The 17,025-nt window shown below is 42.5% G+C and overlaps 1 protein-coding gene across 1 annotated transcript in view; it reads left to right on the top strand.

Annotated features, from left to right (window-relative positions):
- The window catches only part of USP13 (ubiquitin specific peptidase 13), a 92,118-nt gene that overhangs the window by 9,080 nt on the left and 66,013 nt on the right, over window positions 1–17,025 (top strand). The window contains exons 2-3 of the mRNA XM_075938035.2: window positions 10,598–10,723; window positions 16,535–16,595. Coding sequence (XP_075794150.1) covers window positions 10,598–10,723; window positions 16,535–16,595 — 187 coding nt within the window. The remainder of the gene's footprint in view (window positions 1–10,597; window positions 10,724–16,534; window positions 16,596–17,025) is intronic.

Below are 17,025 nucleotides of genomic sequence, written 5' to 3'. Positions count from 1 at the left end.
GCCCCCTCAGGGACTATCGAATAGTTGTGTAACCGATAATCTTTTATGCAGTTACACAACTATTCAATTACAGGATATCTAACATCCTTAGTCTCTATTTATAGAGGTGGGTGGGTCACCCTATGCTTGCTATGATATTTGTGGCTGGGTGTATGTGTGCCATGCCTCCATATCTGATCACAATCTCTCCCTTTCCCTCATCCCTCTAGCTTCCCATCCTTGAAACAGCCCTGATTGATTATAATCTAATGTCACAGTGGCCAACCTTCCTAGAGAGCACCAAACAAAGTTAATGTGGAGTTCTGGTCTACCCCAAAATGCAGGAGAGATGACATCCAAAAAAGGGGTGGAATTTGAAGCATCAGTGTCTTGTGTGCATATCTTAGATTTATCTACTCTGAACATTAGATCTTGCCCGTGTAATATTATAGCTGCAGTTCAAGCTTCTGGGCTGACACAGATTCTTAGTTTGGTTGTATAGCTCAGTGTTTCTCAACTTTTTTTTTATTAAGTAACCCTTTAAAAAATTATAAGTACCCCCAGTACCTACAGTTTTCAGACAGACACAATTTTTTTTCTACCATTGCAACACATTTGTTTAAACAACTTAATCATAGCTGGGCAGGCGATTAAATTTTTGGGTGTAAAAAGTACAAAAATAATAAAGGACTGTAAAACTTAAAACAAAAATTCAGTTTTCTCCAAATTTCAGTTGTGTTGATGTACTCCCCAGACTTCTCTCAAGTATCTCTCAGGGTTGAGAACCACTGGTATAGCTCACTTCTACACATTGCAGAAAAGGATTTGTTTTAGCAACATAAAGCTCAGCCTGGTTGCAGCTGGCAAATCTTGCTGCTGATGACAGTGCCTAGTGTAGATCTTGCTGACTTTGTTTTGTGAGTCGAGAACTTGGTAATGGTTACATTACAGAGAATTCCCGGAGGGCTTGACTGCCCTAATGTTTTGCTATTTATCAGACAGCATAATGCAGACTGAAGTCTTTGAGTGTGTGTAATTGGCATCAGTGATTCCTGTTGCATGTAACTTTCCAGCAATAACTGTGTTCTTGTCATTGGCTTTTTTAGGTCAAAGTATCTCGACACAAATATGAAAATCATTGTGTCTTTTTAATGGTGGGCAGTAAAGCAGAGCAAAAGATGACAAGAATTTAATAAATCTGAACATTGCTCCAGACAGATGATTTTGACTGAGTTGGAAAGTGGCAAGTTTTTCCTGTTCTGGAATTACTGGTAGGATGCATTGCTTGTTACATATTGCACTCTGACACACACACATCCTTGTTTTGGTATGGCTGATGGTCTTTTTAATTAGGTAGTGAGGCACATCAGGGACCACATTTTTATTTTCATTGCACTATCGGAAGATATTATAGCTTACAACTGACTGATGGATGAATTCTTTGCTCCCTGGCACTGCACTTAGATACTAAAGCTAACTAGATGGTTGCTGCTACACCAAGTCTCTAAAATAGCCAGGTATGAGTAGAATTTGCAGGGATGACGCATGCAGCGGCTCCCATAAGAGAAACTGCCCTGCTGCTTTGGATAGCCACCAGGGCTGGTGTTTTCCTTACAGAGCTACTCAAGGACATTATAAACACAGGCAATGGTGTAAATCTGGGTATTACAAGCTATCCACACCCTTATTATTATTGATTGAATTGCAAGTGAGCGTCCCATATTACGTTGCTCATCAAAGGCCTTCAGATGTCCTTAGGACAGTGGTCCCCAAACTGTGGAGCCCTAGGGAGTATGACAGGGCATGGGCCAACCCCACATGGGGGCGGAGAGGGAGCACAAACAAGCCCTGCTCTGGTCCAGCCCTGCCTCAGCTCCTGGCTGCAGCAATGGCCCTAGCCCCAGTCCTGACCGCCAGCTCTGGCTTCAGTCTCCGGCTCTGCTCCTGGCCCCCAACCCCAGTTCTGTGAGTAGGGGAGTGTGGACATAATGCATTACTGGTAAGGGAGGAAATGATTGAGCACCAGTATTATTTATATACAGCAGGGGTTCTCAAACTGAGGATTGTAACACCTTAGGAGGTCTCAAAGTGGTTACATGGAGGACTAATATCTGCTGGATCTCATGGCGGAATATAATTTCTCTTCCTGTTACAAGTCATGAATGCTCCAAGACCCTCCTTTGTCTTGCTATCAGAGCTATCCAATAATGTAAGAGGCTACGCTCCTGCTTATGAACATGCCTAAATAGATTGCTTCAGAAAGGTGGGTTCTCTAGCTCCATGAAATAAACTGTTTTTCCTTGTAGATGTCAGAGATCTTTACAATGGTGGTGAGGTATCATTTTAGTGTCTCTGTGTAGACACCCTCTATCAAATGGGACATAGGGATTTCCACACTGGTTCTGACCAACAGTCCATTTAGCCCAGTATCATGTCTCCAGTGGTAGCCAGTGCCAGGTAATTCAGAGTTGGTGCAAGAAACTCTTAGCAAGCATTTATAGGATAGTTTGCCCCAAGGGAAAATTTCTTCCTAACCCACAATCAAGACATTGATTTAAGATGGAAGCTAGAGGGTCTATACCGGTTCCAAAACTCTTGTTTATATTAGTAATATGTGCCACTGTACCTAATATTATTATCAACAGAAATGTTTGATCCTTTGTTAAATCCTGCTAAGATTAGTCTCGAAGATTTTTGTGGCAATGAGTTCCCCAGGCCAACTGTATAGTTAGTGGGAATATATTTCCGTTTAACAGCTTTAAATTTACCATCTTTCAACAGAGTTGAATGCCTCCTTGCTTTCCTATTGTGAGACATGATGAATAGAAGTTCCAGATCTCTGTTCTCTCTACCATTTGTTATTTTGTGTACACTCATCACGAGAGATGATAAAATAAAATAGTGGCTCTGTTTAAAAAAACTGTAGCTGGGAAGTTCCAGTTTTGGACTTTTAATTACTAATCTAGTGGCTAGTAACCTTGCTTTTATTCTTCTCCTGTCTTTCATTTTCCTCTTCCCCTCTCGTTTCTTCTTGTGTACCTCTTGTCCTGCTTTTTATTTTTAGATCTTTTTCCTGCCTGCCACTCTGGTAGTTTCCAGGTATTCTCTCCACCCTGCATCTCCATATGGGTTTTTTTCCCTTTAATTCCTCATTTGTGTGTTTACTACTTCGTTTGTTTGTATTTGCATCTTGATTAATGCTGCCCAATAGCACTGTGACTAGATGCCAGCCACCCAATGCACAGCTTAAATACTGGTAAATTAATGCAAGTTACACTCTCTCTAGTATATTGGGAGCAGGGATGCATGCTTTTTTATTTGTACCAGGGGCAATCTTCACGTGCCATTGTACTCATTCGCTTTGACATGATTTACTTTTATTATCCCACTGTCAATAGCAATGGAGTATGTGAGACACCTTCTTTCTTTTTGTTCCCCATTGTAAGCTATTATGTATTGTTTAGATGATTATTAGATGCTGACATTTCTGCTGTCTTTTAAACATTTATGAAATAAGAAGCTTGACACTTCATTAAACTATTGTAAGGTTTTTACTTTGCGGATATTATAGAAATGCTCTTTTAATCCTTCCAAATATAATCAAGATTGTATGCTGCTGTACTCTTTTTACCACAGATTTTTTGGTTTGGCCATAACTAGGCTTGTAATGGTGATCACAGATGATCTACTTCTCTCAATAGGACCCTAAAATGTTCCACTGGGTCATCATTTCTGTAGGGATAAATCTTAGTTCCATTGCAGATGATGGCAAAATTTCTATTAACTCCATTGGCCTTGGGATCTGTCCCTCAGTGCAAGAAATCTCATTTATGAGATGCTGGTGGATAATCCCTTGGTAACTATTATCCCTTAACCTCTGAAATAATTATTGAGGATTGTGACTGTTAGTGTATCGTTTCTCCTCTTTCCTGTGATACCTACTGGCATGTTTTACTACTATTTAATAACACCCTTTCTTGCACATCAGATGTCAAAATCTGTGACTATTTGCGATGTTAGTTGCTCTGTAACAGCCAGATGTCCTTATACACTATTATCATAGCCACGTCAGGAAATGAGAATGTTAAAGCGTAGATTTCCCTGGGGCACTGGGTGGCTCAGGAATTGGTAATAGGATAAGGGTCACTGGTTCAAATCCAAATGAAGTTGATAGGGACTGAAAGCCATTAGCCTCTGATGGCTGTTGAGGTCCCGTGTGCTTGAAATGAGATGGTGATCTCATGCTGGTTCCTTGTGGATTGGTGATGGTGTTCCCCAATCCTCCTTTCCCCAGCATTTTTTCTCCATCTCCCTCCACCCTCTCCAAGGTTTGCAGGGAGGTGAACCCCTTCATGCTTTAACTTTATACCACTGCGGAGTCCCCTTTTCGAAAGCCTCCTCCAACCTTTGTTTTATCACAAAGTACAGCCTAAATTATGATACAACGTAATCTTTCTAGACCATTTGCTTTTCGGAGCAGGGGACCATTCCTTCCTCTGTGTGTGGAAAGCACTTAGCAGTCTGTGGTCACCACTGCAATGTAAAGGATGAAAAACAGTAAGTAGTGTCGCAAGCAAAACTTACATTTACTCCCACTTCAAGGAAGCACGTTGTTAAAATCCCCCCCCTGCTTGTGTGCCTCGATTGGATGGATAAGAAGGTCCTTCTAGGTCAGGATCTAGGGCTCCACCTTATCATTGTATTAAGACTTTGAAAAAGAAAGGGAAAAACTGGAGAAAGTATTTTCCATCTCTGAGCCCGCTGCATATTGGGGCAGGATTGGGCTGTTTATTTCAGGCTGAGTGGATACTTAGGTAGCATGGGCATGATCAGTAAAACTTGCTGGGAACAGTATATTGCTCTTGTTTGTATTTAAATAAAATAACTGAGTCTCTAGGACTGCGTGTCTGATACTTCTCACCAACACAAAAATGCACTCACATTTCGAAATAATCAGTGAAAAAGATTTTCCACCATAGCCACGTAAAAATCTGAGATGACTATTGCCTCCTGCCAGCACATGGTATTCTCATTAGATAAAATTCACCAGGCCAAGGCCCCAGTTAGGCTCTTAAAATTAGGCTTGAATGGATGTTAAGTGGAGCAAGAGCCTGGCTCTCTGCGTAGGGGTGAATTTCATACATCAGAGAGCTCTAATCCTGACCACTAATGCTGTTTTACCATGACGGTGATAGACTTTTGAACACAGTGTTGTCTTCTTCTGTCCAAGTTAATGGAGAGAACAGCCTGCCTATTTTTTCCAGGAGAAATAATGGTCCTGTTAGTAACCTCTGGCTAACTTAACGCAGCTTCCATATTTAGCATATTTAGCAAATGTTGGATAGTTGCTATAATCTTCTAATCAAAGAAGCTGAGTGCTCTCATGGAGTTGTTCCGGAGAAAAAGCGAATGAAGCATGTCTGAGAATACAGAATTGTAAACAAAGTTCCCAAAGCACCTATCCATTGACATCCACAGGCTTCTTTAACTGGATATAGCCTTGAGTTTTTGAGAGAAGACTGTAACCGTGGAGGTAATAAAGGATGTGAAAGAACAAGGAATGACTGCATATGTCAGGTGGCTTCCATTCTTTCACGTATTAAAGATCTACAGTCTTTGTTATACTAGTCGTCAAACAAGACTATCATAACGACCGCGTCTGACTTTAAACTGTATGAATCTATGAAATATATATCTATTGGGGATGATTTTAAAACAAGGATTATTTACTACTTGATGCATTGGTGTTGTCCTTGGTGGCTCCCAGTGGTGGAGGTAATCCTAGCTTCAAATTCTTGATCCCTTGTTTTTCTCATATCATGTGGATCAGGAATAAAATAGAGATGAGTTAGCTGAATAGTTTAAAGACATGACTTCTGGCTATAGTGCAGCCATCCCACTAGTGTCTAGGGGCTGGAGTTCTGAATAGGTAATTGGGCTGATCTTAGGTTCCTTACCCTGGTCAAGGTCTTTCAAACCTAAAGTCTGGGGGCCAGATGTGTCCACCAGCTTGTCTGGATCTGGCCCCCAAAGATCGGGGTCCCCCCAGACTGGTGCTCCAGCCCCCTTTTTGTGCTCCATGGGGTTAGAGCACAAAAAATCTTCTAGCCTGGACCCCCGAATACTCTGGTATGCAATAGAAATGTGGAGAATGTCTTTCCTTCTCAATCAGGGGCCGCCTCATTCAGGGTTTTCTCACTTGTGCAGTCCCCGACTGATTTTTCTGTGGATCAGTGGCCCCCGGACCAAACAAGGTTCCCCCATCCCTGAACTAGACAATCATACTTCTGCCCTCCACACATTCCTGCCGGATCTCCACAGGGTCAACTTAGCTTTGTGAGACACAGCTGGGCAGTACTGCAAGGATTGGTATATGTGGATCTTTCAGGTGAATATGAAAAACCAAAGCTGCATCTGTTTTAGTTCATGTTAAAGAAACCATGTGACGTTCCATGAGAGGAAAGTGTTTGCTTAACAGTCTTGAGATAAAATGTTTCTCTCTTTTCTTGCCCTCCTCTTGCTCAGAGGATGTTGTTGTGAAGACTAGGACTTTAACAGGGTTCAAAAAAGAGCTAAATAGATTCATGGAGGTTAGGTCTATAATGGCTATTAGCCAGGATGGGTAGGAATGGTGTCCCTAGCCCGTTTGTCTGGAAACAGATGACAGGAGAGGGATCACGTGACGATTCCATGTTGTGTTCCCTCCTTCTGGGGCATCTGGTATTGGCCACTGTCGGCAGACAGGATCTCTGGCTAGATGGACCTTTGGTCTGACCCAGTATGGCCGTTCTTATGCATATCTCCGCTGTTGGTACTGTGTAGAGTCCTATTCCACACTTTTCCGACCTCCTGTTCTCTGTCAGAGGAGCAGCAGCATGTCACTGGTGTATGAATTTAAGACCCAATCCTGCAGCCCTTTCCCAAGCTTGCATACAGTTCCTGCATAAGTAGTCCTGTTGACATGAATGGGATCATATGTGTAAACTGGCATTACGTGTATGAAAGAGAGCTGCTTGATCAAACTGTGATGGCTTTGGGAGCTTGTGAAGAGGGATTTGTGGAAGTAGTGGAGCAATGTATAGCTACTGTAGAGGGGACGATATGAAGTAGCTGACTTTCAGCAAATAGTGAGGATTGTGCTCTGTGATACTAAAATCTGTTTTAGCCCAACTTCATCTTGCATTCATCAAATTCACAGCAGTAACCATGGAATGTTCATCTTAAAGCCACGGAGATGACAGCGTGAAATTATAAATGACCCAGGCTGTTTATCTGTGCCTACCATCTTTCTCTAATTTAGCAGGAGTGCCCTGTAGTTTCGGCATGACTCTGTATTTTCTTTTAGTATATACAAACTCCCATGCAGAAGACAAAGGCTGTTTCCCAACAGAAACTTTGTCTCAGTGGATACAGGGCTTGTGTTAGTGAGCACCTAATGTGATCTGTGTAGTGCAAAGCCAGCAATAGTAAATGTATAAATGATACTTGGTTACCTGAGGGGTTGCTCCCTGGAGAGGAAGGGTGAACTTGTACTTCGCTGTACTGAGACTTGTGAGACCTTGATCTGATTCCTGCCTCTGCTACAGACTCCTTAGGTGACTTTGGGCAAGTCACTTAAGATAAACGTGCATAAATTCCCTGTCTGTAACATAAAAATGCAGGTACCTCTTCTCTCACCATCTGTCCATCTTGTCTTGACAGCAGTTTCTTTGGAGCAGGTATGATCTCTTACGTGTTTGAGTGCCTAGCAAAACGGATCTTGGTTGAAGCTTCTAGACACTGTTAGGACAATGCTACTTCTGGAGTCTTAACTGTGATAGTGCTTGTCATGTATGGGTTTGTCTTTTAACTATTATTTTTATGAGTATTAGTCTGATGAATTTCCCTTTAGAAAATCAGGAATTGGGGGGCAGACCCCAAAACCTGGGGATGGGATTCACAACTTACTGTAAGATGCAGAGATACTCATAGGAAGGCAAAAGCAAGGTGAAGTCCTGGCCCCATGGAAATTAATGAAAGTTCTGTCACTGAATTCTCTAGGATTCCACCCGCAATGTTTGGGAAGAGGGGGACAAGTGTAGAAAACCATATTAATGCAAAACTGAGCTTGGTTGATAAACACTAGTTTCTTAAATTGTGATACACACCAGACATCACAATGTTTTTTTTTTCCTCTTGAAGGAGTTCCTACACTCATCAAGGGTATGTCTAGACTGCATGCCTCTGTCGCCAGAGGCATGTAGATTAGGCTACCCAACACAGTAAAATGAAGCGGCGATTTAAATAATCGCCGCTTCATTTAAATTTACATGGCTGCCGCGCTGAGCCGACAAACCTCATCCCAGGAGGTTTACCTGGGTGGTCGACAAATACCTTTGATGTCGGCAGGGGAGCGTCCAGACTATCGCGCTGAGCCGACAAACAGCTGATCAGCTGTTTGTCGGCTCAGCGCGGCAGCCATGTAAATTTAAATGAAGCGGCGATTATTTAAATCGCCGCTTCATTTTACTGTGTCGGGTAGCCTAATCTACATGCCTCTGGCGACAGAGGCATGTAGACTAGACTTACCCATAGTGTAGTTCTTATATTGTATCTGTTTGTTCTTCTCCAACTTTGGAGAGCTTGCCTAGGAAACAGGGTTTGAGTTTTTTTTATTTTTAGCCTAGGAGTTTGCACATTTGAGGTGAACTGAATTAATAGGCTCAGTGCTTGGGGGAGAATTGGCAGCACACAGCAGATCTGATGTCAGGCACTAAATAACACAGGGAGGTTTAGCCCTATCAGCCCTTCAGAGTGTTCTTCCAGCATGCCAGGTGACCTTGGATAAAACAATGACTCCAAAATTGGAAGAGTACATTTAGTCCTGTTTCCTGTCCAGAGGCATGACGTCTTGGTTTTTCGCTTATAAGAGATACAAGAACACACCTCTTCCTGTAACAATACCTGATCAAGAATGATGCATAAGCTTCTTTTGTGTAACAATACAAAGCCATTGGTGACTTTTGCTGCTTAATACACTAGCATATCTAAGTTAAGTGCCGGTGACTTCAGCTAGTGGTGTTTCCAAAGTATCAGAAATGAGGTGTTTTGTCATCCTACAGCCCAGAATGCAAGCAAGGTCAAAGTGCTTTTAAAAAGATCCTGCGCCACCTACATGGAAAGATATACTACTAGAAAGGGCTTGAAAGATATGGCTGACACCCACTAACCAGGTGACCAGACCCATTAGCAGCACAGTTTGAATGATTTGGGAGAGACCTGGTAGCAGTGGGATTTTGAGGCAATTCCCTGGTCAGCAAGTTGACCTCAACACCCAGCTACTGGGAAGGGAAAAGGTGTTGGGACTTCTGCTGAGTTGCTTTATCTGCACCTTCCTTAGGGTTTCATTCTTTCTAATCAGTCTCAAAAGGAAGTAACTCATGTTTCTCCTCTAGCATACTTGTTTTATTTAGGCTGCTGTGATTAGGGACAGGGTGGGTCTCTGCTCATAGATACCCCAAACAGAAGCAAAGCAAAATTGAGATAATTCTTGACAATTTCACTGTGGCCCAGTGGGTTCTAAACAGGAGTTGTGAAATGGACCAGAATCTTGTTAGTAATTCTGTACAGCTTGGGATAGCAAGGAGTGAGAGAAGAGGCGCTGATGTGGTCAGCTTGGCTGTACCCTCAGGAGGACAGCTGTACACCGATTCCCATTCATAAAGTTATCTTTGTAACCACAGGGCTAGACATGTTATATTATTTAAAATGAAAGCTTAGACTCTGCTGGAATTGATGGCTTAGCAGCATCCCTCATCCCTCAAAGTGGTCACATTCGCCAAGGGATATCTTCCTCTTGCAAAGGATGAATAGGCAAGTGAATTTTTCAAGGCCTGCTACTATTCATCAGGTCGTGACCAGTGTTCCCTCTAATCTTTTTCATCCATGTATGGATTGTTTCCATCCATGGGCAGAATAAAATTTTATGTTCACCGAGGAATGTATGACGGTGCACCACCAGTAGAAACACACAACCTAGCAGTGGTCGGTCTGCAAATCAGCTGGGCAGCATTTGAATTTCTCCTGGGTGGCCACACAAGTGCACAGTTTACAGGGAATACTGGACACATTTACGCTATGTATACACAACTGCTTGTGCGGCAAATAAGCCACCCTCCTGAGCGACAAAACTTACACCAACCTAACCACTGGTGTGGACAGCACTATGTCAATGGGAGAGCTTCTCCTGCCTACATAGCTGCTGCTGCTCATTAGAGGTGGATTGATTAAGTTGATTGGAGAGTTCGTCCATTTAGACTTAGAGCAACTCCACTTGAGAGTTTAGAACAACACAGCTGCATCAGTGCAGTTGCACCACTGTAAATTCTCTAGTGGTGCCGTAGGTTTATTAACCTTTAGTGTTACTATGATCCAATCAGCTGCTGGTATACATTGTCACATGATGTGGAAGATTCTTTAAAGGAAGGCAATTCTGTGTGCTTTATAACCTGAGATGCAAACTATGTGATAAGAGGAATTGCAGACCTTTTGCACCCTCCTAATTGTCTCTACTTCCTCGTGTCTTTTTGTCCTATTCAGTTACTTCTGTACCATAACTGTTTTCTGTGATTCCTTTCAGGATTCAGAAGGAGGTCTCTATGTGTGCATGAACACGTTTCTGGGATTTGGAAGGGAACACGTTGAAAGTCATTATCGAAAAACAGGACAGTGTGTATATATGCATCTAAAACGACATGTGAGAGAGGTGAGCTTTTTAGCTTCTAGACCAACTTTTTTAGTGGGGCCTCATAAGCATGTTCAGATAAAATATCCGGGAGATGGGCCAAACTGGAAATGTCAAATCTGAATCCTTTGAATTTTGAAATGGGTAGAGGTCAGATTCAGATTCTTGGTTTCAACTTTGACTGTGCATTTTTTATTCAAACCACAGGGGCCAGACTTTTAAAAGTTTTTATAGAGCCTTGAAAATGTGTGGATACCCATTTTGTATCCGCGGGTATCTGCATATGTGGATCCAGACATCCGTGGCTTATTTTTGCAGATACAGATGCGGATGTGGAAGCACATTTTGTATCCACACAGGGATCTAGGTATTTAGTTACCTAACATTCTCCCCTCACCCCCCTGAAGCACCCAGGTGTCTAATTCCCATTGTTTTTACTGGGCACCTGTGTTCATCATTTGGCACCTAAATAGCTTTAAAAATCTGGACCAAGAGGCTTACACTCTGGCTCTGGTTCCGATATATCCGAAATATTCTGAGAACAAAGGCAGAAATGTACTCAGAAGACTCAAACATTTCAGTGCCATTGAATCCAGACGTGAACCTTTGTCTTAATTTGGGCTGTAATCCAAACTCCATATGTTGACTGAAATGGATCCTAAATGATCCAAACCTCTGCCTCCCCGCTCAATCTCTTATAATAAAGACAAGTTTCCTATTAATTATACTTTCCTACTGTAACTGGGTTTGCTATTGATATCAAATGTTAAGGCCAACTGTGTGTGTGTGAACATGCATGTGTTTGTTTGGTGTCTATTCTAGTACAAGGGGTTGTTAATGAACTCTGACCCAGAACAGAAAGGATTGGGTATGGATTGGTTTGATGTGCCACTCAATTTACTTTGCAATATAGCTCTGAATCCTTGGGCTAATTTCTGGGACTGAAATAGTTACGTGGGGTTGGTTGACAGCAGTGATTTCTTTGCTGATCAAAGATCTCTCTTGAACTTGGAAAAATGTCCTGTCCATTCTTTATCAGACGAGTGGCGTCTAGAAATTGGGGTGAGTGGGTGCATGCTAAAAATGAGGGAAATCCTCTGGCAGAAGATTCCATGTCGCTACACAATTGGAAAATAGTTTGCATTTCCATTACACTCTAAGGCCAGGTCTACACTGTGGGGGGGAAGGTCAGCTTAAAGTACGCAACTGCAGCAACATATAAATAACATAGCTGGAATTGATGTATCTTAAACCAAGCATGGTGCCATCTCCATAGTGCTCCCATTGACTTCCCTTAATGCTCCCACCAGCGAAGAGTACCCTCAGTATCCGTGGGGGCACTCTCAGCATTCAATTTAGCAGGTCTTTACTAGACCCTCTGAATCGAACCCAGGAAGATCAATCGTTAGAGAATCGATCCTCCAGTAAATGGAGATGCAGTAAACTGTAAACTTCTTGTGGTAGATTGGGCAGGTTCTAGCAAATGTTCTTTTGGAGAGTGGATTTAGTGCTTGGGAAAGGTAATTGCACTGGCTAGAGCCGGGTGGGCAGAAATTCTATTCAGGCTTATTCATCCCTAGCCCCCAATGTCCTTGTTATTCTGTCCATGAGAGAGTCATGCCAAAGTAGATGGGAGGTTTCAGTGTAAAGCCAAATTGGGGTTAAACTGGGATTTTCAAAATCTCTTTCCTTGCAGAGTTGGTGAGAGTTTGAACCCAGATCTTTAGCGGTGAAAAGCAAGTACCCTGATGTTCATTTCGGTGTCAGAATAAACGTAAATGGCTGGATTACTGCAAAGACAATCTCCCCCTATTGAGGAATTTTGGAGCTTCTTTGCAAGTTGCAGTTGTACCATCTTGGGCGGGATATTGTCAGATCTCACATGCCAGGTTCAGCAAGCTTGGCGCAGTATATGGCTGGAGGGTGACATAGTGGCAATAGAGCCTAATGTGTAATGTTAAAAGCTGCAGCGTTTCAGTGGCTGAATGTCCATAAATTCTACCATTTGTAATCCACATTAGGATCCTTTTGAATGAGAGGGAATATATAAACTCATAGTACAATAGTATTACTGTTTCTCTGAGAAAACAAGGGTTGTCTAGCACAATGCCCCTATGTTAGCTGTGTGTGTATGTACCTGTGTTTGGATATGTCTCCAAAGGTTTAGATACAGTGGGGTGAAAATGAAAACTACTTCTCTGCTTCACTTCTGCTAGACATTATCATAAATTCATATATGTCTCCATGTTACCTTACTAGATGTTTGGCATTAGGATACTAACATCAATTAAGTTAGCTAATTGGAACTATAAAAATACAGTTGAATGGATTCTACTGATCCGTGCTAGTTTGCCGATGTGTTGTCTCGAAGTCTGAAATGATCCCACATTTCCTTTGTGCTCAGGAAGACAAATATCCCTGTTTTCTGATAAATGCTTGTACCCTGGTGCAGATGAACAAGCATTTCTGTGTTGCCCCTGGAATGAGTAGTTCAGCTCATTCATTCACGTAGCCAAAGATATCAGCAAGGTTGGCTAAGCCTGCTGCCCATACTGAATGATTGAAAGCATCAGTAAGGAGAAACTGGTGATCCTTTTGAGGACCTGTACTTCTGCTCTTAAAACAGCTTGTTGGGATAGTGCTACCTAAGTGGTGGAAGCCAGCTCCTCCATGTGGAGTTGGTAGTGATGGGACCCCATGTCATAGCAAAACAATGCCAAGTGTTGCGAATCCATTAGACTGCCTATAATGAAGTTCACCTGCTTGACAGCTTCATGGAGGACCCAGCACAGGTTCCTGGGTGCTTACTAAGCACTAGGGCTGAATGAGGTAGAGACGCTATAAAGCTTTGGGTGCAGTGACTTTGGATACAGGTGACCAGGCTGCTATTTTTGTGTCATTGCCTTGGTATCATCCTTGCAAAAAGCGGAAGTCTTTGTCACATTTTGAAGTGTCTGGGATAACTATCAGCTGTGTGATATTGTGTTCTGCCACAGCTTTACAAAAGAGCAAGGGCCAAGTTGTCCACTTGTATAAATTGTCTAGTTCCATTGATTTCAGTAGAGTGATGGCAGCTTATACCACTGTTCTGTTCCTAGGTTCTCTTCCATAGAATCAATGGGAAGCATACGTCAGTGGCTGTGTTGCCAGTACTCTATGCAGTGGGGGTATAACACAGGCAGTGTCCAGTTTAGTCCTCTCTCTGCCTTCAACCTAGGGATGTTAAATATTGGTTAATTGAATAGTTGATTAACCTAATGAATTCTTATTGGTTACTCAACAATTTTATAGTCCCCGGGGATGGAGCCAGCAGCCAGTGCGCTCCAGCTCCACTCTCGAGGAGCCCCCTGCCACTCCGTGCTGCTGCCGCTGTATCAGAGGCAGCAGCATGGGGTGCCAGGCGGGAACTGGCCTGCTAGGGGACCCAGGTAAAAACCAGCTCCCCTCGCAGACTGGCTGCCTGTCGTCCCACACTGCTGCCTCCGATATAGAGGCAGCAGCATGGGGTGGCAGCAGCCCCTGGCCAGAGGGGGTCTGAGCATCCAGAACTAAGCTGGGCTGCCTGCCCACCTGGCTCCTAATACACTTCAAATGCAGAGCCACAGCAGGGATAGGTCCTGGACCCGGTGCAAGCTGGGACTGAACTGGGCTGCAGTCCAGCCTGCTAAAAAATTTACCTGGGGGAGTGGGGAGGAGTGAAATGCGTGTAGTTTATAGCATTAACTGATAAGCTTTTGCTTATCCATTAATCGACTACATCATTACATCCCTACTTCGGCCCCATGACTTTTGAAACCATTGTACATACGGCATAGAGAAGGATAAGATTTGCTACATGGCAGGTGCTCAGATACTAGCTAGTGATGGGCCCTCTTGTGAGAACACAGATAGTATGGTGGTTCATTACACAGATCTGTGATTCATAAAGCGTCTAAATAAGGTTCCTGGCACTTAGTATAAGTAACTTGGAGAGACTGACGTAGCACTGACATTACCATTTCACAGTGACTCTGCCTTTTGTGGGAAGATCTTAAAATTCTTTACAAATATTAATTAAAGTTGTAATATCCCATGAGAGAAAATGTATCACCCTTGGCTTGCAGATAGGGAAAGCCAGGCATAAATTGCTTGCTTTTCCAGAAGGACCAAGCACCCACAACTTCAGGGGAATTCTGAGCGTGGCAGGTGTTTGTGGCACTTCTGAAAATCAGGCTGAGATATTTGAAGTTAAGTACCCGAAGTGAGTGGTCGCACTTGAAAATTTTGGTCTTAACATCCTGTTCTAGGTCACACACAGTGGTGGGGGTTTAGTCCCAACTTTCCAGTGTCAGGGTTGAATCACTAGGATAATTTGGGGTGTATAGTGTGACAGCGCCACTGTCTATTTGATATATTGTTGCTGTTGCTGCTTTTTATAGTAGATCAGGGATTTTTTTGAGAGTGAGAGAAGATGCTACATAAAGTAATTCTGTTTGTCGTTTACATTTCATTGAGAAAAATTAGCAAGTTTTAAATGGTAGTGGCCATTTCCCCCCGCCTACAGGGAAAAGAAATCAAATATCACTCGGGTAAATCTGAACAGTAGGTTTTGTTGTTTTGTTAAGTGTAGCCAAGAAACATTAGTTGGCATCTGTTCTTTCTGATAATGGAAAACTTTTCTGTGGGGTGCGAAAGCTTATTGATGATTCTGGCTAATCTCTTTGGCCGAAGCTTTATTTACATGGCAGAAGGAGTCACACAAAATATGTGAACTCTTGACCTTGCTGTCAGCATAGACAAACACATGAATTCTTCCTAGGTTGACAGATTCTGGGCCTGGCTCTTTCCACCTGTTATATTCTAATTTTACTGCTTAAAAAAGAAGCAACAAACAAACCCCACTTAAAGCAGCATGACATTATGTTACATGCTAGAAAAGACATGCTGGTGACACAATAGCCAGAAAAAACAAATCATGAAAGAAGTTTAACGGTACCTAGTTCTGAATAGCTTAGAAAGAGTTGTGGTTGCACTTGCTTTTACACTGCCAGTATACTTCCTATTGCTTTATAAAGCACTTTGAATTGGCAGAAGCCCTACCTTGAAATTGAAATTAGCTCTGTCACTAGAATACCTGCTCCACAGCTGTGCTCTACTCATAGATTTTTACCATCTTAAAACTAAACCCATCTCCCAGCATAGGTTTTCTGCATTGTACCTAGCACTTACAGACCATTGTGATGGTTTTCATTCACTTTAGTGGGAGCAGGTTTAGGCCTTCTTTGGGGAGGGATTTATTTTAGATTTACTTTAGGTAGCTGTCTGTTGTTACAGCCAGAAGGGCTCTGCTGGCCCACTTGGATTGGTAATGGGAGGCAGAGTCTTTCACCTCTGGGTTGTGATGTCCAGTCTGTCTCCCGCCGTTAAGCACTGTTGACATTTGATGGTTGAGGAGTGTATATGAAATTGCATGATGGTCCCATCCCAATTTTGAAGGTGTGTGTGTCTCCTTATCAATGCTATCACAATTGCTCACTCTTCTTGGCAGAGAGAAGTACACATATAGAATAAATTACCCTGACTTCCCGCTGAATCAGAGTTGAGTTTATTGGTGAAGGATAAGGAAGCCTATGCTTCTGGTCCCTTGCTCTACCTAGTCTGTGATTATATAGAGGGCTTTGTTATCAAGTCTGGCACCTTTTAGCAGCACTACTTTATATCCCAGTCCAAAACACATCAAACACACATTGGCTCCTCTACCTGTCAGGGGAAGCTCCGGCATGAGGCTGTTTGCTTATTTCATTGTCACAGGTTAGATTTTTAATGGTGTCTTTTTTCTTGCTTTCTTTCCAGAAGGTACCAGGGGCATCTGGTGGAGTTTTACCAAAAAGGAGGAATGCAGTGCTGTTTTTAGGTATTGTAAATAGCTGCTCTCACATAATCTTTGAGTCTATTCCCTGTGCATGTGCATTTGGGCACAGCTGCCAGAATGTCTGCCTTTGCTTATTTCGTTTTGTTTTGTTTTTAAAACTGTTCAAAGTGGAAAGATTTCAATCTTGCAAGTGTTTTCCTTTTAAAAAAAATCTTATTAATGTTCATCCCCAAACAGCCTCTTGGGTATTCTTAAACTGTTTAGGGCTTGCTAGACACCTGTCTGTCTATTTACATATGTGCCATCATCACAGTATATTGCTTTTATAAAATGTTAATTTGAATTAGCTGCTTATATAAGGGACCCCAGATTCATTCTTGTGAGCTGGTGTTCTCAGAAGTAGTTCCACAGAAATTAATGGAACTGATTGTAACTACTCATGAGTGAGGAGTTCCCATTCTTGTGCAAAGTA

Source organism: Pelodiscus sinensis, chromosome 10 (assembly GCF_052426305.1).
Source record: "Pelodiscus sinensis isolate ZL-2025 chromosome 10, ASM5242630v1, whole genome shotgun sequence".
Classification (NCBI taxonomy): Eukaryota; Metazoa; Chordata; order Testudines; family Trionychidae; genus Pelodiscus; species Pelodiscus sinensis.
The sequence above is the reverse complement of the archived record's forward strand: the minus strand, read 5'-3'. Positions and strand labels throughout refer to the sequence as shown.